Genomic DNA, 23,701 nt, shown 5'->3' on the forward strand with positions numbered 1-23,701 from the left:
GCCCTTATCGTCACACTCATGACTCCAGCCATCACATGCCTGTGCGAATGAGTGTTTACAAGCTTGCAAATGCTTTCTGGTCACCCTTTTGCCTCCGGCTGGCCTGATTAAGGTCAGCAAAAGTCAAACAAACCTGAAGAAGACGGATTAGAGGAGACACAGGCAGAGAGGAGAGCGGAGGAGCCACACAAAACTATCATGGCATTTTCAACCTTCAACACCCCCCCTGCAAGAAAAAAATAAATCAATCACCCCCATCCTCCACTCAGACTCAATCTGCTTTTCTTCTTCTTTCTCTGTGCCTGACAACCGAGGCCTATTCATCAACCTCTCCACCTCCCCCACCTCTTTGCTTTACCCTTTCATTATCTATGCCTCCTATCTATGCATCTGCTGCTCTCTTTCTGTTTAGGTTTGCTCATGTACTTCTATAGGTGAGTACACTGGCAACATTCAAAGTGCAACCTGATGCAAACAAACCATTTTATTATTTGCATGAAACGCTTTATAGCAAAATCATCACATGCTCTCCAACTCTGCCTGCCTGCCTCACCCGCCCTCATCCCCCCCTCCTTCCTCCCCTGCACAGGCTGATGACATCATGAACAGCCGGTGTGAATCCAGCCAGTAAGATCGCAGCGAGGCCTCCGCCGCAGACTACACTCTCTGCCTCTCTCCCTCCTCTCTCATTCTGACGCTCTCCCTCTTCTTTGCAGCCTTACACACTCTCTCTCTCACCCTCATTCCTCCACACCGCTGCAGACATGGCCGAGGCTTTTGTTGGCACATGGAACCTCAAGGAGAGCGAGAAATTTGATGAGTACATGAAGGAGCTGGGTAAGTGTGTGTGCGTGCGCGTTTTTTTTTTTTTTTTTTTTTGGGGGGGGATGAATATGCGCTCAAGCCTGTGCGCATGCGCGTGAAACAGGCGAGGATGCCGCGCAGTGCATGTGAGCACATGTGAAAACAGGTCCGTGGCAAGACGAGCGGTGTGTGCTTTGTTTGTTTCGATGTTTAAACTGTTTAAGTAGCTGTTGATCGAGGGTGTGTGGGAAAGGCAGAAAATAGACACAATGATGAGGTGGATAAGGGAGGGACCAAAATGGAGAATGAACAGAAAGAGGAAGAGGGACAGAGAGAAAGAAAGGTAAGGAGGAGAAGATGGGAACCAGAGGGGGGAGGAAAAGAAGGAAGAGTGGTTGACCGCATGGCCTAAGTGCTGGAACACGAGGGAGGGGCTCTCCTTTAGTGGGGAGAAGGAGAATCGGCCCCACTGTGGGAAACTCTGAATGGCATTCACACACACTCGAGTATAATGTGGGTGACCTTTGTTGAAAGCTGTTCATTGTGTGAGGCCATGGGGAGGGGTTGAATATTAAGATGGTGCCAGTGCCAAGTCGCTATCGGGACGAGACTGTCCAGATAAAGTTGGCTTCAAAATATCACATTGTTTCAGTGTGTGATGGGGGCAGGTGCTCCCGATTATTACAGCGGTGCAGAATGACACTGGACTTTGTGTGTCTGTGTGCCCGCTGACCTCTGAGCCATATTACCATCGACCTGTCCGCCCCGATCGCCATAGAAACCAGAGCCCCCTCAACCTCTAACCCTTTTGATCGATGAGGCATCTGCACGCACAGTGACCGGTTTTGTACTCTGTGTGGGAACGTGGCCGTTAATAGCTTCTGGAAACCAACTGAACTGTCAAACACTGACATCTACTCATAGTGAGAAAGGGTGTGAGTCACCGTCAGCCAATGAAATGAACTCGGTTGATCCTTCGCACACACATACACACACACACACACACTGAACACACATGCCTAGACAGGTAGTCAGGTCAATGGGACCCTGCAGTGTTTGAAGAGCTGCAGGGTTAGTAGCGGATAAATAGAGATTAGAGAGTGTGCTTGCCGGGGGAGACCTGCGGCCTCTGATCTGAACGTGTACCGACACATTTCACTAAACGTCTATTAATCATTTCGTTTACAGCGACATTCATCATTGATGGACGTGAAAAAAGCCAACCTCCATTAGATCTATTATTTTACTAACTGCTGCAGATATTCAAAGCAACAGCCTGGAGGACTGTCAGAGCCACCGCCACTAACGGGCTGACATGAATTTCACCAACCTTTGAATGGATCATCACATTCACTATAACTTTGGCATTCAAATATATGAACACCTGCTTCATGCCTCGTTACGAGGGGATGAATCACAGAGCCAGCAATAACTCAACATTTTATTTCAAGGGCATATAATTGTATAAAATTTAATGGTGTACTTTGGGTTTACTGCTAATTTGCGTGCAGCTTGCTAAGATTAGCATTTACCTTAAACAAACAGGCCTCACCCAGGCAAATAAGGTCTCACCATGTTGTTTAATCCACGTTAAGTGGTTGCTCCGGTTTCCTCCCAACTCACTGCATTGCCCGTGTGTCTTTGTTCCATGCAGGTGTGGGCTTTGCCACGCGTAAGGTCGGCAACCTGACCAAGCCTACCACCATCATCTCAGTGGAAGGTGACACGGTGACGGTGAAGACCCAGAGCACCATTAAGAACACAGAGCTCAGCTTCAAGCTGGGAGAGGAGTTCGACGAGACCACCGCCGACGACAGGAAGGTTAAGGTGAGAGGTCAAAAGTCAGGTTGCACAGACAAGAGACAGCTGTGGAATACCTGTGGCGACTAGCGCTCATACTTTATTGGTTTATTGTTTAATCTCTGATAAAGAGACTTTAAGAGGCTTTGCACACTCACTGCACACTTAAAAATGCTGGAGTAAACATGAATAATAGGGCAGACAGCGCTAATGAGCGTCTTGTAGGAATGGAAGAATGTCAGAAAGGTCAGTGGTGAGAGGTGAGGGTCAGAGCACATGGTGTTGTCACACAAGATCTGAGCAAAGATTTTTAAATAAGTATTTCACCAGAGGCAGAAGAAAGGTAAAACTGAAAAGGAACATCTACAAGTGATTTATAATATATAATGTACACGTAATGTTTAAGTGAACACTCATTTAAACAATGTAAATAGCGGTTTTACTACAACTTAGAACCTGCAGCTTCAGGTGGCTTATAGCATCCCAACATAAAGATAGATATTATGACCGTCATTACAGAGTCACTTTAATGACGCCACAACTCTTGCTCGTTCTACTGTTGCAGGACATTTAGCATTACCCAACATCTCTATTCCCTGTTCAGATGAAGTTGCACAAGTTGCTTTAACTGGGGGGGGGGGGGTAAATGACGAAATCTCGCGTGTATTAACCACCTCCGGTTGTTTCTCTGCTGCGTCCTGCAGTCCATCGTGACAGTAGACGACGGGAAGATGGTGCACATGCAGAGGTGGGACGGCAAAGAGACCAGCCTGGTCAGGGAAGTCAACGGAAACAACCTCACACTGGTGAGTGCACGCAGCCGCAAAATGCACGCATTAAACATCTGCGCGAGAGTGGTGTTTTTATAACTCCTTTCATTTCTTATCACAGACACTCACTATTGGACCGGTTGTTTGCACACGTCGCTACGAGAAGGCAGAATAAAAACCCAACCTAGAGTCCCCCCCCGACCCCACCTCACCTGTGGCATCTTCACTCTTCTAATGTTTCGACAAACTCATGATATGGCTGCTGCTGATCCCCCTCGGTGTCTTCTGTAATTCAGTATTAACAGTACTGCTGATAGTGACCCCACCTCGTTTTTTTTACCCGTCACCCTTCTCTTTCTATTTTGTTCCTCCTACTGTAAGAAACACTGAATAAATTCCAATGATTTGTTGTTGTTTTGTTTCTCTACAAGACTCCAGGTGGTCTGTATTTTAGTTTTTAGAAATTGTGCTTTGCATGGTGCCTGTGAAACACCTGGATAAGTATTTTCCCTTTGAGAGTTACAAAAAGAATTAAAAATAAACATGTCCACTGTTGGACTAACTGGTAAAGAAATGAAATCTCCCTGTGATCTGTTTTTATTCAATGAAATGTTTAATGCTCATACTTGGCAGCTCTACAACAAAGATTGTTTACTTATCTAGGAACTTGAAATCTCTGAGGATGTTTAGGTTTATTCTCATCTCTTTTGGAATAATCAAATATCATGTAAATGGTTGCTGCAGCAGTCAGTCACTTTATGTAAAGGTTCATTCAGGGATGAATTTGCAACTCTGAGTGAGGCCGGAAAGTGCTGCGGTGTTTGCCGTAGTCGTAGTCCAAAGAAAACAGCAGGGAGAAAGAGTTCAGGAGCACAATTGCACTCATCCGAGTAGATCCAAAGAGCATGACCGCAGTTTCCATCACAGCTGGCTTTACAAGGACTGACAGAGAGGTTAATTATAGCTCTTGCTTCTATCTATGTGTTTCTCACCTTTGCCCTGGCTAGGTTGTGGGAAAGTTTTGTTAAAGCTTGTTTTAGGTGTGTGGATAATGTTCTGTCCTGTACTTGTGAATTAGATGTGCGCGCCTTCTATATTTGTATCATTCCCTCCCTGGTGTCATGTGTTGGTGACGCACTGCCAAGTGGACGCAGGGTGAAGGGGTGAAAGGGCAGAGGAGGAGTCGGACCAGCTCCTGCCACCACATACTAAAGCTACCCTGAGTTGTAATGGTCGAGATGAAGCGTACGCGATGCAAAAGCTGAGATAAGAATATAGCATTGTTGTATCGTACACTGCTATGCGGATTCGTGGAGAGGCAAAAGCAGCAGAGTGGAATAACACCAAGCAATTCCAAGAAGGCCGTCCTGACAGTAAAAGGAGTATGAGCACGCATATCGGATAGATAGATAGAGACTCAAGTTGAGTGATGGTTTGAAAACTGATATAATATTAAACTTGTTAATTCATGAAAGAGAAAGTTCATTCTTGATCGTGGAAACAGTAGTTTAACCCAAAAGAATCTGAAACCAGTGTCTGTCCATGAAGACCTGAAGACTAGTAGTGAAGATGACAAGATGCAGGGGAAAGAAAATAAAAAACTAAAGTGCAACTTTATATTACAGTTTTAGTGTTGTGGTTGTTTGCCACTATATTATGTGGACATTCACGGTTTGAAGCCTCAGCAGCTGCTAGGTGTACTGTGTGTTCAGCTCATTGTGCATTATAACCACTTTAATGCTTCCTTGAGCTCTCAGCCTTCACATCAATGATTTTGGTTAATGACTAATGGCGAGTGACATTGCCGTTAGCCTCAGTTGTACTTAACAATAGTGAGTATACATGGGCAGGCTATAGTCTTAGATGGTGAATAAGATAAACAAGTAAAATAATCATTGTCATTATGAGGATGTCAGCAATGCATGGCTGTAGACTCTTAGTTAAATACATTCAGTGTGGAAGTACGGTCCTGATTTTATGAGCAAATTTATCTCCTCTCTTTAGATCCTATTTCTATATCTGGAACTCAATACAATGTAGATTCACAAGAGAATCTAGTACTTTCATGTAGAGGCAGAAATGGAGCAAATAAAAAGACTCCAGATCCCCTTAAGACTAAATTAAACATTCTCAGCTGACAGTTTTGGCAGTTATATTCAAACTGTGTACAATAAAACAAAACAAGTTTATAATTACCGGTTATGCAAGCTCTGGATCATAATGTGTTGTACATCTGTCTGGTGTAAATGAGAGAATGTAAGAGAAAAACTTAGGGAGATTCTTGAGAGCGCTGGAGCCGTTACAAACCACCGCAAACCATCGCAAACCATCGCAGCTTGAAACAATCTTTCACTCTTCAATGTCAAAAGCAGAGGCCTGAAACTAGGTCAAAGCAACAAAAGCTACACGAGCAACAAAATGCTGATTTTCTCGTTTTATATCGATGGGGAAAGGCGTGTGTCTCAGCGCGCTTTAAAACATTAACTTAACCTGAGGGTGGAGAGGACCAAACCCTCTATGATTTCATGAGGAGTGACTTTAACCGCAACAACATGAGTTCAACGTCCGTAAACAAAGAGGTCAAGAGGCGTTTCGTTACCCTTACAAGTAAAAACAGCTTTAATGAAGTCAACAGGTCACATGCAGGGAAGAGCCTTGCGTGTACCAAGGGGTATCCCTTGGAAACACATTAACGTAAACACAAACACACAGTAACGCGGCAGACAACCTCAGGATATCACCACATTATGAGCTTCCTCTTATGCTCACTTGTTACATTTCCTGTTTGCGTCTTTACAATTTCCTGTGCGTGCTTTTCTTCAATGGTGTGTGTTATTTCAATGACTTTTACACTCTCTCCACCAATGGAGTCGGCTTTACAAGCCCTTGTCTGCTTAATGGATTCCCCAGATCATCAGAAACCGGATAGCTGTGCACAACATGCGAGTTTAAAAAGGAAGAGCCCCTTGCTGGCATATTGCTTACACCTATCAGATTACGTATGACGTGTAGACTGCTCCTTCTGTGGTGGAGCCAAAGGTTACTTAAGTACAAGTTGGGGGATTACCGTGGGATTTCTCTTTGTTATAACTAAAATTTGAGTTGCTTCAAATAATATGGAGAGAGAGAGAGAGTAAGCAAAACGTAATTTAAATGAATGAGTTTCTATAATAAACTGTTGGCAGAGTTAATATTAAAAGTGGAAGTCTGTCATTCCGTCTTTTCCTACCCACTTCCCCTTTTTTGCTCCAGTCTAACAGCTGCAGTGTATGTGACTGAAGGTGTGCGTCTGGTCGTGCGTCCGTCTCAGCTGTGTTTGTGAGATTTATGTTTTTTGTGTCTCTTCTTCTTCTTGTCCTCTCTGTCATGACTGTGGTCGTGGCGCCTCCTCTTGGATTTACACTCGCCGCTACTGCTGCTGTCACTGACGCTCCCCGACTCCTTTCTCTCCCTCTTCTTCTTCTTCTTCATTTTCTTTTCCTGGGTGATAAAATATACAAGATTAAAAAAAAACAAAAAACGTTTTGTATGAAAAATAAAAAGGAACTTGAACTCGATTCTGCAGAAATGCACAAATATTTGACAGCAGTTTCAATACCTCAAAACCCAAAATGTTTGTCATATCAGCACAAAATCATGCTCAGCACAGAACTTTCAAAAGTACCCATGAAGCCACAACTGCAGTGTCATACAGAGACACGTTGGTCGTTGCATCAGTCAAGACACAGCAAGGTGATGGAGAGGTGGGAACAAAAGGAAGTGAGATCCAAGCATGGCATTAACAGTGACATCTATACCTTCTTTTTCTTCTTCTTGTTTAAGTCTTGCTGTGGTGTGACTGTGGAGGTTTCTCGCAATGGCTCGTCATCGCCCTCTTCAGGCACAAGGGCGTATTGCAAGCCCGGAGCAGAGAAACAGTCCTTTGTAAAGTGACCTGAAAAGAGTGATGATTTCAGAAATTTTAGCCAACAACCAACCAACCAACCAACATGGAATGAAACCAATTCAGTCTCACTGTTGTCGTACCCTTGCAGCCGCACTTTGCACACGTTGTGTTGAGTACAGCCTCCAGTGTGATCCTGTTGCTCGTCTGGTCTCTAAACTGTCTTCGTCGTCTCGCATCCTGCCTGCAAACACACACACACACACACAGATGATAATAACACACATCTGTACAGGGAAACACACTCAACCAACAACACCATTATCACTTACTCTGCCATAACGTTGTTGGGGTCCAAGTCCCGCCCCGTTCCCTGATTGACACATTTCATTGAGAAGGACAGCTTCACCTTGTCACCTTGAATCTGACAGAGCAGAGGACAGAGCTGCAATCACCATAGTCTGACGGTGGATTTACATACAGCACCTTGTGTATGTGCGTGCGTGCGTGTGTGTTTGTTGTTACCTCTTTCCCAATTACTTTAATCCACACCTGTTCGCCCACATCCACTATCTCTGAGGGATTCTCGACACGGGACGCTGACATCTCACTCACATGTACCAGACCTGTATGTGTAGGGGAGTAAACAGAGCTTTTTCATGGACAGATTCTGGGTTATTTTGATCAAACATATTCATGTTATATTTATAGTTTATGATGAGCATAGTGTAGACTCTCAGGTTAATTTAACTGTATTCACCTTTACTGTTAATTGGAAGAAAGGTGTAGGAATTACAACAATTTTTATGCATAGTGCCCGATTCTCAAGAGTGCAAATGCCATTGGACAAATTATCATAATCTTCTATAAAATGTTCATTTAAAATACTTTGTCTGGATTTCTTTGCAAGCAGTGAGAGCTTGGAAGCTGAAAGGTGTATATGCATCACAGTTCTGTTTACAGCAAAACTGGCCATTAGAAAGCTTTCTGACACAAGATTACATTCATTAGAAGTATGCTTTCTTTCACTGACCCTCACTTTAAACATTTAAAAATAAAATATTGCACTCTAAAAATCAACTTTTTTTTCTGGGTTGCAGGTTATGAATTTATCCCAGTAGACTTTGCTAAGTTCGCCCTCCAGTGGTGAAAATTAGCAGGTGGACATGTAGGTCAAGGGCAGCTGTGCCACAGACACAATAAATCATTCTTCATTATCAAAGACTAACTCTAGTGTAAATATAGATCCAAGACCTCCCCCTTCATCAATCTGTCCCACTTCTTAACAGCGCTGCCTCTCCTGTACATTCTGTCTGCACGTGTACATCTTGAATAATTATATTATACAATATTATCCATGTGTTGTTTCTTCAAAATGCAAAATGTTATCTTCAACAAAATCGCTATACTGATCCGATATCTTCTTACAATCAGAAAAAGTGTTATGTATAAACAATATGATGCAGAAACTTAACCCAGATATATAGGAATAGTTCCTGCACACACTGTATAATTTCACGTATTTCCTCATTTCTATTACTGTGATTTGTTTCACTCAGTTTGCTTTTTTTCCTTCTGATTAACTGAGTCTTGCTACCGACCTTCCTTCTTGTATCCTGGCAGTCGAACAAATGCTCCGTAGGTTTGCACTGAAACCACTTCTCCCTTGGCAATGCTGAACAGTGGTGGTAAACCGTCCAGTCCAGACGGTTCTGCCGCTGAGCCATCTCGGTCAGACATATTCTCAACTGAGGTAGACCACGGATATCAATAAGTGAACCTAGAAAGATTATAGTGAATGGTAATGGTGTGTTTCATTACTGATAGCAAGACACAATCAGAACGCCTTACTACTGCTTTAAGTTTGGCTATTACAACAGTGCATCTATCAAATTCAGTTTCCTCTTATTAAAATTGATTTAAGCATATGTTAATAGTTACCAAAAATAATTCCTGAACATAGAATGAATCTTAAAATAAAATATATTTTTTGCAAATTTGTTTAAATTACATATGTGCATTACTAATAATTAAAAAAAAAAGAAGAAGAATACTCAACTTTAAAACATTTACTTTTCAGTGGTATAAATCCCTGTAGAACCTTTTAGATGTATAATAAAAAAAACATAATCTGCTGCGACAGGGAACTTAGATCAGTAGCAGCAATGAGGCTAACGTTAGCTAGATTACAACACTGTCACCTATTTAGCTAACATGGTTAAACCCACAATAACACATAAACAGACAATTGCACGACGCAGAAATACAATCCTTATAAGAATACGCATCACATCCTGGAGGGCTCATTTTAAAGAAAATATAAAAAACGTTACCTTTCGTTGTTAGCAGAACGTTTCGGTGTTTTACATCCGGTGCTAACCGGGTCAACAACATGTAAAGCAGCCAATCATCGCAGGCGTTGCAACCTTCGACCAATCACAAGCCCCGAACTTACCGGAAGTACTCCTTCTGTGTTCTTCGTTGGTGCCTTTTCGCTCGACGTCTTTCATGAAATACGTCCATTCATTTTTTGTAAATTGTAGCGTTGAAGTTTAACATCTTTGCTTCGTTTACTGTCGACTAAGCCGCAATGATTGAACCTAAGAAGAGAGCAGCGGACATGGCGGTGGTTCCCGCCGCCGTTAAGCGGCCCCGGACGGAGCTGGTGGCGGCGGCTCAGTCTCAGCAACTCGTGGCAACGGTAAGAAGAGTAGCTACTACGACCTGGGGGCTACTAAAGTCATAGTAGGAACTAAAACATCGAAAATATATATACATAACGTCACATTACATACACTATCATTATCAGCTGCATATTTATTTATCCAGCTGTTCAGGTTTATAAACAGGACTAGGCTGCTAGCGGGAGGATAAACAGGAAATGGAAATAGCATTGTATTAAATCAAACGAAGAAGAAAACACTACAATGCGTTTAATTAGCATTCATCCACATCCCAGCTGTGACTGCAAAAGGCATTGGTATTCACAATTTAATGTATAACATGTTAATTATCTGTTGAGATATTTGTAGTTGACACTTTTTTCGTATTTCCTCCAACACCTGCAGCATTAATTTACACAGCAGATATTGTACAACACTAATGATCTTGTTTTCTTGTGATGTTTTTATATGAGTTTATGCCATACATTTGTAATGCAACAACAGTCTTCATTAAGGTATTCCTTCATTTTATAAAAATAAAGTGACTTTATTGTCAAATTTCAAGAGTGATTTATGGATTTTTGAAAATTATAAACTCTGTTGGTCAAAGCATAACCATAAATTTCCAGTGTCACTGTTTTTATATAACCTCAACCGCGGCGTTTTTGTGCTGCAACTTCTTAATGACCATACTATGGATAATAATTCTTATTGTGTTACGAAATATATTTCAGTACACAGTTCACTGTATAGCCTGAATTGACCCAATATGTGTCTCCCTTAGGGCCCCCCACGGAGCTCCAGCCTTCAGGCTCCTATCATGTTGATGTCTGGCCATGAGGGTGAGGTCTACTGCTGCAAGTTTCACCCCAATGGAGCCACGCTGGCTTCCTCAGGATTTGACAGACTCATATGTAAGTTACTAAGACTTATAGACAAATCTATTGACAGTGGATCGTTGTTAAAATGCAGTGGTGTTCTCAGTGACTGTGAATAACTATGTCTCTTTTTCTGTAGTGATGTGGAACGTGTATGGAGACTGTGAGAATTATGCCACTCTGAAGGGCCACAGTGGAGCGGTGATGGAGCTGCACTACAACACAGATGGCAGGTATGAAAGATGATCAGTGAAGTTGAACTGCTGAAACCTATGGATTAATCCTTGAAGACTGTTGCTGTATCGATTTTCACCTCATGAAGGAGACGCCACAATAAGAATTTGATCTTGATAAGAACAACCAGTCGATGTGGAGACCAAAGCTCGAAGTGGCTTAAAGCTGCTTCTTGATAAATGGATGATAACTGTGATTTCTGGCTGTGTGTTTCAGCGTGCTCTTCTCAGCGAGCACAGACAAGACTGTAGGTGTATGGGACAGTGAAACGGGCGAGAGGATCAAGCGACTGAAGGGCCACACCTCCTTCGTTAATACCTGTTACCCGGCCCGCCGAGGTCCCCAACTGGTCTGCACCGGCAGCGATGACGGAACAGTCAAGGTGAGATATTGCACAAATCACAAATGTCTTAACATGTCTTTATATTATTTGTACTGGAATTAGAAGTTCTGTAATTGGGAGCTTAAACATCGCAGGTCACACTTAGGACCACAATCATAGACTGGATTCTTTCTGTTTTATGTGTTCGCCTGCGTGGTAGCTGTGGGACGTCCGCAAGAAAGGGGCGATCCACACCTTCCAGAACACCTACCAGGTACTGGCTGTGACATTCAATGACACCAGTGATCAGATCCTGTCCGGAGGCATCGACAATGACATCAAGGTACTGGACTCAAGCATTTATAGAAATAAGCTATAGCTACACTTTTCCTTTTTATTGGCCAGCTTAAATTAGACATGATAATCATGGAAGCCTGTGACCCACTATAAAGGTGGGGTCATGAAGATTGTTTGATAAAATGAAGTGGGTTCGTGTATGCTATCAGTGAATACCATCGCCTGCTAAATGTTTTTAGAGAGAAGAGATATCCAGTAATGTTCAATGAAACATGGCTATAAAAAGATTTTACTTTTATCTTTGTGCCGTCTTTAATATTTTGGTCTAAATGTTAATAAAACTGTTATATATAACTGGTGAGATTTACTGTGAGAGTCAGAAAATATCTGGTACAGTTATTTCTCTTTTTTTAGACACAGCTACAGACTAAAATTTAATTTAATCAAACGCACAAAGCACCACTTACATGATCACAATACTACAGTCTAAAAAGAGCTGAATACAGCTGTCATAGTTTTATAAATACATTTATGCAATTAGGTTACAAAGAATACAGATGATAGCTTTTGTGTCAATTTTTGTGGAAGCTTCTTTGGCAGAATCTTGTGGTTTGACACTGCTGCGGCTGAACTCTGGTTATTTTTTCCATTTAACGTAAACTGTACATTACTCATAGTCAGTTTGCCGGGAAGCAGCGGGATAAATGAGTGTCCATGTAACCGTAGCTGTTATTCCATCTGCAGTCATGACTCTTAATTTTTGGCCTGTGAACGTGGACACAGATTTTACAGTGACATATCGGCTTAAGCCTACCCTTTGCTCCTTTCATATCGGCCTCTTAATGTCCTCTGTACCTTGTCAAAAGCTGCTTGTTTGTGTTGTGCAGGTCTGGGACCTGAGGCAGAATAAGCTGATCTACAACATGCACGGCCACGGTGACTCAGTAACTGGACTCAGTCTGAGCTCTGAGGGATCTTACCTTCTCTCCAACTCCATGGACAACACAGGTAATATAAGAAATGCTATCCAATCAGCTCAGAACTACAACTATGAATCTCCTACAGAAGAATCCTGTTTTTGACTTCTGTCTGTTTTTCCGTTGCAGTGCGTATTTGGGATGTTCGACCATTTGCGCCCAAAGAGAGATGTGTGAAGATTTTCCAGGGCAATGTTCACAACTTTGAAAAGGTAACCCTCTTAGTGTAGTCTTAATGTAATATAGAGCTTAACTCAATTTCATATTGTTGAAAACACTCACATTTCATCCTTTCCTGCTAATGAAAACCTCATCTTTCTATCTATGATAACAGTAGCTCACAGGTAGAAGGTTCTGCCTTGATGCTAACGCTGGTTGTCACGTCTTTTCCTGTCATTCAGAACTTGCTGAGGTGCTCCTGGTCCACTGACGGCAGCAAGATAGCAGCAGGATCAGCTGACAGGTGAGAAGCAAACGTACATAGAGAGTAAATGAACATATGCAAAGTACTTTTCAATATCTGAGAGATTCTTACAGTTTGAAATTAAATCTCTCCATTGCTTTACTACCATATTGTGAGTATCGCTATAGTGGATTATAAGGAACCAACTCATGTTCCTTTTATAAAACTACAGATGTTAAGATGTAAGGGTCTACAGGATTGGGCAAATAAAGGCTTCAACCTTCTTCTATTCAGTCAATAAAACCATTATGTGTAAGTATATAAAGTCAGTCTAGAGAGGCAAAGTTACAGCTGTTCCAGTGAACGCCATGGGATCCTATATCTGTGCAAATATGTACAGGAGTCGGTGGTAAGGGGTTAAATCATTTTGTTGTTAAACTATTGAACATGCAAAGAAAGTGTTAGTAAGTAATGTCAGCATAACTTTGTGGCTCTACAGTCGTCCCAAAGCTGCTAAAGATCAAAAAACTAAAACTTAATTATCCATTAGAAGGATTAATCGTCTTTAGTTCGAACTAAACGATAAAAGCAGGATAATGATATGCAGAACTAATGTAGCAACAAAAACTATTAACTGTGTGATCTTTGTTACTTTTGCAGCAATGCATCACTGTAACTCAGTCTCATCCATACCAAGAATATCCACCGCCCGTGAATGTCACTTTCTGGCTGTAATCTCTGCTCTCTAAAAGCATTTTGTGGGAAATGGTGCTCGTTAAAGGCAGCTAAGAACATAAATATTAAATAAACTGATTTAAATAAAAAAAAAAAACAGAACTATATGAAATCATGTTAATAAACGCCGTGTTCCACAGCTGGATCTTAAGCCTTATATTAAGATGTAAATGTAGGTAGGATTTTGAACATTTTCTTTTAGTTTTTGATACGGAACCTTTAAGTTCTGTTTCTCTTGTCTCAGCATTACGTTGTCTCACATCAAGAGTTTTGTTAACTGGTCGTTTTTATAGGTTTGTGTATATTTGGGACACCACATCACGAAGAATCCTGTACAAGCTGCCAGGCCACGCTGGCTCCGTCAATGAAGTGGCCTTCCATCCAGATGAACCTATAGGTGAGTCAAAGAAACTCTGATTCATATTAAAAGATTATTTTACTTTGACTATCTTGGTTAACTAATGATCTTTTCCCCTTTGTCTCTCTTTACAGTGTTGTCTGGTTCCAGTGATAAACGTCTGTACATGGGAGAAATTCAGTAGTGTGTGTACAATGGAAAGTATGTGTGTGTGTGCGTGAGTGAGTGAGCGTGTGTGTGTCCTGGCTGAGAAGTGGGTGGATGGGTGGATGGGTGGTGTTCGACAGTGGGTTAGGAGTCTCTGTAATTTCATGTGAGTCGACCGCGTCTCAGAACAACCTCAGGATATGCGTTTGAAGTTTGTCATGCTCGGCCACAAGAACCTCCACCGTGTTTTTTTAATCCGACGTCTTTCTTTTTAATAAACTTCAGTATTCTGGAAAATATTGGAAATTTCTCTTGTCTTGAACACACCTAAGTATAAACATGCATCTTTCACCCACCACTAATTTTAAATAGACACTGTACCGCTGCTACATTTTGGCATTTTTTAGCTTTTTAGTAGCTACGTGTGCAGTTATATTAGCAGTATATAGAGCTGTTCTTGCATATAAACAGGACATTACACTATTTTACTAACTTGCTTTAATATTCTGTCCAGACTCCTTGTTAATCGTAAGCGCAAGGATTTGAATGTGACTCAAAAACACTATAAATTGCATCTTGGTTTACCCACATAAACTCGCCCTGTACATTGTCCTGTTCTTTTTCTCATTGGTTGCAGTTTCCCATAAACTTTTTACAATTCTCAAGAGAGACTATAGTTAGCATATCTTATAATGCCCCATTGTTTCACTGTTTCTTTATATATATATATATATATATATATATATATATCTGCCTTGCACCACAAAGAATGAACATAAGGGAACCTTTATTTAACACAGAAAATGATGAGACCGTTGTGTATGGTACTATTTGCAAATATATTTTTACTGAAAAGATGAATATAAAGCCACAATAAAGAGTTTTAACTAGAGGTTAAGATTATTTGTAGGGAATTCTGAATTATTTATTTACTATAATTAACTTTATAGTTTCATGCCACTGTAGCTGTTCAAGTTCTTATTTATTCTGTCTAATTGCACAGTGAATTTAAAATTACACCATAAGTGGCCATTATAATTATATATTTTGTCTCCGCAGTAGACAAAATAAAGGTAATAGAGTTTATTCAAATGGGTTCACATGAGAACTGAGGAGACATTTAAACACAAAAAAAGAAATTAAGAGTGACAAAACAACCACTAAAAAGAGAAAACAGACAACAGATGCTGTTGGTGACCACCGGAGTATACACTGATCAGGCATAACATTATGACCACCTTCCTAAAACAGTTCTGGCTCATCAGAGAATGGGCATGGGCCTTCCGAGGGTGCAGAATGTTGTTAGTGGGGGTCTTTGGGTCCTGTGGGTTGAGGGGAGGGGCCTCTGTGGGTCAGGCTTGTCCCAGTGCATCCCACAGATACTTGATCAGTTTGGCTGCTGCCATCAAGGAGTGTCACTGCTATGGGGTGGGGGGTGCCTGGTCTGGTCTAGGTGGGTGGTACGTCGTGTCTGAGTAACATCCACATGAATGCCTGGTCCAAAAGTTTCCCAGCAGAGCACTGTATATTTCACAAGATGGTCAGTGTTATTTATTTCACCAGTCAGTGGTCATAATGTTATGCCTGATTAGGGTAGGGTATCAAAGGAAATAACCAGTTAAAGGTGCATTAACTTAAATGACTCGTATTATTTGATAAACATATATAAATAAAGACTGACTGAATATTACAGTGGTGTGTGTCCATTGATTGCCATATGGCCTTCTGATAACCGGTCCTTATCTGCCCACTCATCGCTCCGACTATTGGAGTGTCGCACTGCTCGTGGTTAAGTAGCTGAGATTAAACAAGGCTGTTAATTGTGTTTCCTCCGCTCTAAATAACCGCAGGCTGAGGAGAGGAGCAGCTCCGCGGTGGAGGGAGGCGATAACACACTTTATTACCGTCGGTCTGTCTGTCAGCCTGGACCTCCTTGCCCCACCGCCCCGTTTTTCTTTTGTGAGCCTCTCAGACCCCCTTTTTTTTTTTTTTTTTTTTTTGCGGGGTAGCTGCTCGGCCGCGCGCACTCACGCACGCGGATCTGCAGAATCCGTGCAGCTCCTCCTCGAGGGGTCGCGGTGACTGAGAGCCCCCACCCCCTCCTCGCCTCTCTCTCTCTTGCTCTCTCTCTCTCTCTCTCTCTCTCTCTCCCCCCGGCTCCTCCTGCGCTCGCCCCGGCACCGATTGTTGACAAAAGACGCTGCGAGACGGAGAGACGGAGCCCAGAGCCCGGTACCGGTGAGCAGACGCGCCCGTTAACGTGACTTATTTTCCCGAACAGCTCGAGGAGAAGAGGATCCACACGGCGGTGGTTGGTTGTGGGGGGGTGAGGACTCTTCCGCTCCTAGAAAACCGTGAGTCACAACGGGCTGCTTTGTGTCCGTAGCGGCTTGCATGTAGCCAAACGTTAGCCGTAGTACGACTGCGGGGTCGGTCCCCTCCTCCCCACCGCCCCCGTGTGATCCGGTATCATATGATGCTCATTTCTGCCTGTAGCCTGGGGCTCATTATGACAGCTTTCCGTCTCTCTTTGTGTCTTTGTGTGTCCCCTCTTCGGAAGGTGTGGCCGAGGTGATTCGGTGGTGGTCGGACCGCAGCAGGCCGGTGTGAAGTGGACCCCCTCCTCCCCCCTCCTCACCTCTCTCCTTCCTGAACACCACCCGCGGCTCGTATTTACCGACAAAGGCAGAGGCCACGATGGGTCACCCGCTGTGAGTGGAAGCGCCAGGCCAGGCGTTGCTGGAGGAGGCGGCGGCGGCGGCCTTGGGCAGGTCTACTCAGCCGGGAATGGTGTGAGCTGAGACGACCAGGCAGTCTGGATCTGACCGGGGACCCGTCATTCCCCCGGAGCCTCCGCGGCTCCAAGCCGCGTCCCGAGCCCTCCAAGATGGGGAAGTGCGACGGAAGATGCACGCTGCTGGTGATATGTTTCCTGCAGTTGGTAAGTGAGCATGTTTGTGTGTCCGGTCAAGTCTGCCTCTCTACTCACTCACCATGAAGATATAATTAGAGCAGCGTGCTACAGAGCCACATTGTAATCAGACTTTTTTTTTTTTTTCTTGTCCAGCCTCTCTGTGCAGTCACACTAAAAATGCTTTGAGCTGCAGCTGCTGCTGTGCCATGCCACATTACAGGCTGGGCTGTGTGTGTCTTTGAAGCAGAGGGGACAGGGCATGGGGGCGCTTTGGTATCAGGGTGGTCTGTGTGTGTGTGTGTGTGTGTTGAGAGAGAGGGGTGATAGCCCCATTCAGTAGGGGAAAAACATGTGAATAAGTTAAGAAACAAGCGTGAGAGGGAGGCCCTGTTCACCATCTGGTCCCCATTCTGGAGTTAAAGTTAGATGTTTCTCGTGGCCTCAAAATAGCTCCAGACGATCCCTCCAAAATGTAATAAGTGTGTGGTAACAGTCAGCATGATCTGCTCCTGTAGTGAGCACGATGCAGGCATGGGCAGCAGCGCACTGAGCGCTAGTTATCTGGGCTATTGTTATCTGGGCTGATGAGTTGTTGTGCAGCAGGGGGATTTGGCCCATAGATTCTCATTAGTTTGCCAGAGCTTTTTGGGGGTGCTCCTCTTTTACAGTCACCGGACTGGCTGGTGCTCGGGGCTGTTACCATGGTAACAACTGCGGCAGACCCGTGTATGTGTGTCCCTGTCACTGTCTGCGTGTGTGTGTGCGTGTATCTATATTTGGTGCGTGTGAAACCTTGATTACTTGTGTGTGTCCTGCCGTATTTGCAGGTGTCCTCACTTGTGTGTTTTTTTTTCTAACGTGTTCACATGACCCCCCACCCCGCACCCCCTCCTCTCGCTCTCTCTCTCTCTCCCCCGTCCCCTAGCTGGCCGCCCTACAGAGGCAGGTGTTTGATTTTCTGGGCTACCAGTGGGCTCCCATTCTGGCCAACTTCCTGCACATCATGGCCGTCATCCTGGGCATGTTCGGCACTGTGCAGTTTCGCTTCAGATACCTCATCTTTGTGAGTTCCTGTCTCTGGTTTTACGTAACACACAAACTATATGTGTAATGACTTTCATGCAAACACTGATCCCTGTGTCTGTTTGTCAGTATGCAGTATGGCTGGTCCTTTGGGTGGGCTGGAACTCCTTCATTATTTGTTTCTACCTGGAGGTTGGAAACCTGTCTCAGGTATGTTGTGTCCTATGTGCGACCAGCTGCTTCGATAATCACTTAAGCATTAACCTTTTGTACCTTTACTTGCAACTCTTTATTACAGGCTGCACACATCAGCAGGCTGGAGTCAGTTTACCTTAGTATTGTTATAATTAAATGCATTTTAGAGAACTAAATATGTTTTTCTGCAGTCTGATCCTTAAAACTACTGACTTAAGTCGTGCATTTTATCATATCTCTTGTTCTGGCCTCTCAAATCTTGATGATTGACGCCTTTTTGGCCCTTGGGAAATGTTTCTATTTTCATAAACCAACATAGTGAGAGTAATCCTTACTCGTGTGTGTGTTTTGTGTTCAGGACAGAGACTTTCTCATGACGTTCAACACATCCCTCCATCGTTCGTGGTGGATGGAGCACGGTCCCGGTTGCCTGGTAACGCCGGTGCTAGACGCCCACATGGCCCCTGATGACCACCATGTCATCACCGTGTCTGGGTGTTTCCTCGACTACCAGTACATCGAGGTGTTGAGTTCGGCCATTCAGGTTCTTTTGGCTGTAAGTGCGACTGAAGTTTTGTAAACATCATTACTCTGCCCCTTGACACTGTCATGAAGCATCTTCATTTTGGACGCTCCTTAAATAAGCGGTGACTCAGCTCGTTACAACAATAGCCTTCTGATTTCTGACCCCTTCTTCTTTCGACAGCTCTTTGGCTTCGTGTACGCCTGCTACGTAAGCAAAGTCTTCCAGGATGACGAGGACAGCTGTGAGTGCTTTTGTCTTCTCCTAAAAGCTTGCGGATCATCTTCTCGCGCCTCTTTCAGCTGATTACTTGTCATAGAGTTGAGAGCTTTCTTTGGGTGTGAGTGATGCTATCACATTGTTTTCTCCGGCATGAGTCATACTTATCACTGCAGAGGATTCCCTCTGGGTGATCTGAGCTCTCCATCTGCGGCGAGTATTAAGAGATGTGTGCCGGAATATTCCCACCATGAGAGTGTCCGTCCGTCTGCCGGCTAGTGCTTGTCTGTCGGCTCGGGTGTGCCATCTGTGTGCCTGAATGCTTTTTTTTTTTTCTTGTGATGTGCCTCTTGTGAGTGCTTTACTCTGAGTGGTAGAAATTAAACTAAAAGTATGACATCATGAGCTTTGACTTCCTGTAAGAGGAAGGGCATGCCATAACAGAGTTGTAATTATGGAGTAAAAATAACACCCGCAATATCATTACTATGTGTTTATAATGCTTTTATATGACAGCCCTAGCCTTGCTCAGTTCTTATCAGAATATGAGTCTGATAATACAACATTTGGATTTGGTTATGGGGCGTGTTTTAACTGATGCAGATAAATAAACACCTCTGCACTGACCTGGATAGTCCTACAACAAATGCCTTGACGGCTGATAACTGTTCGCCTTTTGTTTATTTTGCCGCCAATATCTTTTACAACAGGCAAGATAGCCAACGCTGAACATCTTGCTTCTCTGATGGCAGCCATTTTTTGGTACACAAAACCATCTCCATGGTGCTCAGATAATAAAATTCGCCCGCTAAAAGTTTGTGAACAGGGGGAAGTTTGGGCTGACTTCCAGGCTAGGACAAGCCCAACTAATATTTCGATTTTTGATGAGAGTTTAAGCTATTTAACGCTGATATATAAAAGATGTAGTGTCCTTGCATTTTGTAAAATAAATGTATAACAATCTATGCAATGGCAAAACACCACACAACAATATATCTGCAGTAAGTTAATAACAGGCCATATTTTGATTTGGTTTAATCATCTCTCTTGCTCTACTTTAATACACGAGTTGCAAATTAAATCAAATCAGGATGATTTTTATATTTTAAAAAACAACAGAAAGAAAACTGAAAAAGCTGGTCTCTGGAGAAAACTGACAAGCTCGCCAGTTTCTAGTTTCTCCACTGACAGTCAGGGACTACTTTCTTCATCAGCCGGCAAACATAAAGTTTTTACCACAAATCAATTGAGAAAGATTAGAACAATGTATCAGTGACATGGAGGCACTGAGAGGCATGAGGGATGCTTTGGTTTGATGCTACTGTAGCTTCACAGTGTCATACAGGTACACCGAACGCATTAGATGATACCACCCGATGCCTTACGGGGCCGTCCCATTAAAACAAAATCTGATCTTGAAATACAACACTTGGTAAAAAGAGACATTTTCGGGGAAAGTGGAGTGATGTCATCCTCTTTTTTTCTTTTTTCTTTCTCTCCCTCTGAAGTTGATTTCATCGGTGGGTTTGACTCGTACGGCTACCAGCCACCTCAGAAGTCCTCTCATCTGCAACTGCAGCCTCTTTACACGTGAGTTACAAACACTGTTCTCAAAAAACAACCTACTCGTCTTTATGATTTTACTGTTGAACATTTTTTATTTAAAGTGGCTCACAAATGATTTAATGCTGCGGTTTTATCAGATTTGGCAGACTCGCAAGGGGCAGATTGAAAAAAGTGATGGTTTAAACTTAAGTAGCAGATGCTGAGAAATCATGAGGTTTAGACCCTGGTATGTGTCAAGCTCTAGAAACGCTGGACGCTACGTTGCCTACAACTCAATAGTAACTTTGAGTCATCTTTCGAACTCTTGGCTTTTCCGTTCTTTACGTTTTCTTTTTCTCTCTGCTCCCTTCAGAGTCACATAACATTTATTGCACAGGTTGAGTGGTGTGTTAACTATTGTAACCACTGTATATGATCATCTAATATACTGTAATATTCATGTCTGACTGTGTCTTGTCGTCTCTGCATCCCAGGGCTGGTTAACCGTCGGTAGCGCCCCCTTCAGGCTGATGGTGTCACTGTGGATGGAAAGCGGCGGTCGCCCCGATTACACTCACTCTCTGTGTCACAGTTTACCTGAGGAACAGACTGACCCCCCCACCCCCCACCCCGAGGGAGAGATGTATGTGTGCATGTGTGATTGTGTCTGAGACCCATACAGCCCTGAATAGAATGTACAGAGCTCAGGGAAGAACCAGCATGCCAGGTGGTGTGATAATGATGATGATGATGATGAAGGAGACGCAGGAGGAACGGGAGGGGAGAGGACAAGAGCTGGGGACATGTCTGTCAAATATCCCACACTTCACTAAACTGCCAGCTCTCAACACTCCCACTAGCGTGTGTGTGTAATGTGTGTGTATGACTGTGTAACTCCACAGGAATAGCTGGTGCTTTGTGGTTGCACCCCGGACTCTTACCACTTGGTGCCCCTGTGATTTATTATTTTTTTTTCCTTCTGGGTGCTTGTGTGTGTGTGTGGGGTCACATAATAAAAAGAGGCACGGCTCGTACCTGTTGTCGTTTTAGAACGTGGTGATGTCAAACTAGAGCAGTCTTAACAATTCCCGCTCCCAAAGCCATCTTTCCTCTTCCTCCCCTTCCATTAAAACCACTGTTGACATTCAGGGCTTTTTGCATTACAGCCCAGGCCTGCTGAGGTAATAAAACAGAGCCGGTGGAGCGGAAAGGTTGAACTCCTTAAAGGATGAGGCTGGCTATATTTTTTATATATTTATATCTTTTAAAAAAAAATCTGTGGCCCTCAAGCCCACTTATTGTACTTTATTTTAAAAAGGCACTGTGGTTTTTAGCAAAGTTTAATCAAACTGCAGTAGATTTGCGCATTTGTCGGGACTAATTTCTGCTGTGGGTGTCGATCAATGGGATTATTTCAAACTACAATGCCCAACTTTATTAATGTGTTTTTAATAATTGAACAAAGTGCAAGAATTCATTAACCAAAAATGGTCCAACAGGATATCGTCAGCCTTGTCCTTTACGGTTTTCGTCAAATGTGCAGCGTCAGAATATTTCGTTTCCAGGAAAATAAATTCAGCCCATCATTTCACATGTAAAGCTGATGATTATTAGGATGCAGATGGCTTTGGGATCAGGCATTAGTGTGTCTATAGGGGGGAGCAGTGGGGATACTGTGCATGTAAATAACCAGCCAATGATTGTTTTGTTGGTTCCATTTAGAAAAAGGGGGGGTTGCATTAGGGGGCGGGAGGGACCCGGGGGAGAGGGTTACACAACTAATTTCTTTTCTTCGTACCTGTTTCTCTGGTTCTCTCTTTCTGCATACCATCTTTTAACCCATCTAATACTCCCCATTATCATCCCACTAATCACATAGCGTAGACCCCTGCAGCTCCTGCTGCCGGTCCCCGTCAGAGCATGGCCATTAAGGAGACCTGGGAGGAAAATGTATTATACGCAATGACGTGCTCTGAGTAGTTATTGTAGATGTAACTGGAGACAGGAAGAGGGAAGGAGGGAGACAGGTATGAGGTGACGACCTTATTGGGTGTAAGGTGGAGTTTGAAATAATAAAAATACACTTTCTACATTAAATATGACTTGAGTGCTTTCATTCCTTGATTACATTATATCAGTATGAGGCGCAGAATTTATGGCACAAATAATGCGCTTTGGTAAGATGAAACTCTACAATGATGCTGATTTTCGAAACGATTAGATGCATGTTGCTGAAAGACAGCCCGATATTACAGAGATAGCAGCACAATATTCATAAGAGGGCTAATTCTGAATTAAATTAAGATGACAGTGAAGATTCGATTGTCAGCATAATGCTACTTGATTTCATAAGTCATGAAGATTACCCAGAGTGGAATAAAATGTGACCTGTTGCAGTTTTATTCAATTATTATAATTCAAGAATCAGTTAAAGTTGAATTGTTGTTGGCCAAGTGGCACAGGAGGAAGCGGTGTAGATATTGCAAACAACATTGCAAATGTGTTCAAATCAGGTAATAGATCTTGCTTCAACTTCTATGCAAGTCTAAAAATAAAATGTGGCTTTACAGGCACACGTCAGAGATGTATACTTAAAGCCATATAATCCAGACTGACTCTAGCAGCCATACCTATAAATGTCCATATGATTACCATAGATTTTATTTAGGGGCAGCCATTATCTACTGTATCCGCATTACGTCATTAGCCTAACACCGGTACAGGACAGTTTCCACTCCGGTCTGCAGCCTCCGGGTCGCCACTGGCACATTCCCAAAAGCCCGCCAGGGTATTTTTGTTTCGTGGGCCGCCGCACACACACACCCAGCTCTTCTCGCCATCCGCTTAAATTCCGGGGGTGTAACGGAGCGTCCAACGGCCGCACACTCCGCGTCTGGCCGTGTGGCGCAGCACGTTGCCATGGCTGCCAAGCACCCCGTTACCGTAGAGACCCCGGAACATTGTGCACAGCCCATCCCGAAAAAGTCATGTAATATCGCCACATAATAGAG

The 23,701-nt window shown here is 43.2% G+C and overlaps 4 protein-coding genes across 8 annotated transcripts; 3 read left to right on the forward strand and 1 right to left on the reverse strand.

The window, feature by feature from the left end:
• The first annotated feature begins 682 nt into the window (after window positions 1-682).
• fabp3 (fatty acid binding protein 3, muscle and heart) lies at window positions 683-3,953 on the forward strand. Its single transcript, XM_084562545.1, has 4 exons — window positions 683-837; window positions 2,459-2,631; window positions 3,309-3,410; window positions 3,496-3,953. Exons 1-4 carry the CDS (start codon window positions 765-767, stop codon window positions 3,547-3,549), a joined length of 402 nt encoding a protein of 133 aa, XP_084418671.1. The 5' UTR covers window positions 683-764; the 3' UTR covers window positions 3,550-3,953.
• A 2,017-nt stretch (window positions 3,954-5,970) lies between these two features.
• On the reverse strand, window positions 5,971-9,800 carry zcchc17 (zinc finger, CCHC domain containing 17). 2 transcript variants are annotated; one of them, XM_084563978.1, is made up of 7 exons: window positions 9,713-9,800; window positions 8,859-9,037; window positions 7,783-7,883; window positions 7,590-7,681; window positions 7,401-7,501; window positions 7,172-7,308; window positions 5,971-6,854 (listed from the first exon to the last, which is right to left on the reverse strand). In XM_084563978.1, the coding sequence occupies exons 2-7, from the start codon at window positions 8,995-8,997 to the stop codon at window positions 6,681-6,683; spliced, it is 744 nt and encodes a 247-aa protein (XP_084420104.1). In that variant the 5' UTR covers window positions 8,998-9,037; window positions 9,713-9,800; the 3' UTR covers window positions 5,971-6,680. The 2 variants fall into 2 exon arrangements, with proteins under 2 accessions (XP_084420104.1, XP_084420103.1); XM_084563977.1 differs by lacking the exon at window positions 9,713-9,800 and adding an exon at window positions 9,591-9,639.
• On the forward strand, window positions 9,728-14,570 carry snrnp40 (small nuclear ribonucleoprotein 40 (U5)). Its single transcript, XM_084563976.1, has 10 exons — window positions 9,728-9,958; window positions 10,705-10,834; window positions 10,938-11,031; window positions 11,249-11,414; window positions 11,575-11,697; window positions 12,539-12,659; window positions 12,758-12,840; window positions 13,030-13,091; window positions 14,060-14,163; window positions 14,259-14,570. The coding sequence occupies exons 1-10, from the start codon at window positions 9,848-9,850 to the stop codon at window positions 14,306-14,308; spliced, it is 1,044 nt and encodes a 347-aa protein (XP_084420102.1). The 5' UTR covers window positions 9,728-9,847; the 3' UTR covers window positions 14,309-14,570.
• A 1,632-nt stretch (window positions 14,571-16,202) lies between these two features.
• On the forward strand, window positions 16,203-22,416 carry nkain1 (sodium/potassium transporting ATPase interacting 1; the record flags this gene model as incomplete). 4 transcript variants are annotated; one of them, XM_084562692.1, is made up of 8 exons in its annotated part: window positions 16,236-16,625; window positions 16,832-17,212; window positions 18,111-18,248; window positions 18,338-18,418; window positions 18,762-18,959; window positions 19,110-19,170; window positions 20,654-20,735; window positions 21,185-22,416. In XM_084562692.1, the coding sequence occupies exons 2-8, from the start codon at window positions 17,159-17,161 to the stop codon at window positions 21,192-21,194; spliced, it is 624 nt and encodes a 207-aa protein (XP_084418818.1). In that variant the 5' UTR covers window positions 16,236-16,625; window positions 16,832-17,158. The 4 variants fall into 4 exon arrangements, with proteins under 4 accessions (XP_084418821.1, XP_084418818.1, XP_084418819.1 ...); XM_084562693.1 differs by having other exon boundaries at window positions 16,236-16,597; XM_084562694.1 differs by having other exon boundaries at window positions 16,438-16,509.
• Between the last annotated feature and the right edge of the window lie 1,285 nt (window positions 22,417-23,701).

This window comes from Chelon labrosus, assembly GCF_963514085.1.
Source record: "Chelon labrosus genome assembly, chromosome: 16".
NCBI classification, from domain to species: Eukaryota; Metazoa; Chordata; class Actinopteri; order Mugiliformes; family Mugilidae; genus Chelon; species Chelon labrosus.

Coding starts and splice junctions, on each gene's coding strand:
- fabp3 (XM_084562545.1), top strand. CDS start 765: ATGGCCGAGGCTTTTGTTGGCACATGGAACCTCAAGGAGAGCGAGAAA. Junction 838..2,458: donor TGAGTACATGAAGGAGCTGG/GTAAGTGTGTGT, acceptor TGTTCCATGCAG/GTGTGGGCTTTGCCACGCGT. Junction 2,632..3,308: donor CCGACGACAGGAAGGTTAAG/GTGAGAGGTCAA, acceptor TGCGTCCTGCAG/TCCATCGTGACAGTAGACGA.
- zcchc17 (XM_084563978.1), bottom strand. CDS start 8,997: ATGTCTGACCGAGATGGCTCAGCGGCAGAACCGTCTGGACTGGACGGT. Junction 7,502..7,589: donor CCCAACAACGTTATGGCAGA/GTAAGTGATAAT, acceptor GTGTGTTTGCAG/GCAGGATGCGAGACGACGAA. Junction 6,855..7,171: donor ACAAGAAGAAGAAAAAGAAG/GTATAGATGTCA, acceptor TTTATCACCCAG/GAAAAGAAAATGAAGAAGAA.
- snrnp40 (XM_084563976.1), top strand. CDS start 9,848: ATGATTGAACCTAAGAAGAGAGCAGCGGACATGGCGGTGGTTCCCGCC. Junction 9,959..10,704: donor CTCAGCAACTCGTGGCAACG/GTAAGAAGAGTA, acceptor TGTCTCCCTTAG/GGCCCCCCACGGAGCTCCAG. Junction 11,415..11,574: donor GCGATGACGGAACAGTCAAG/GTGAGATATTGC, acceptor CCTGCGTGGTAG/CTGTGGGACGTCCGCAAGAA.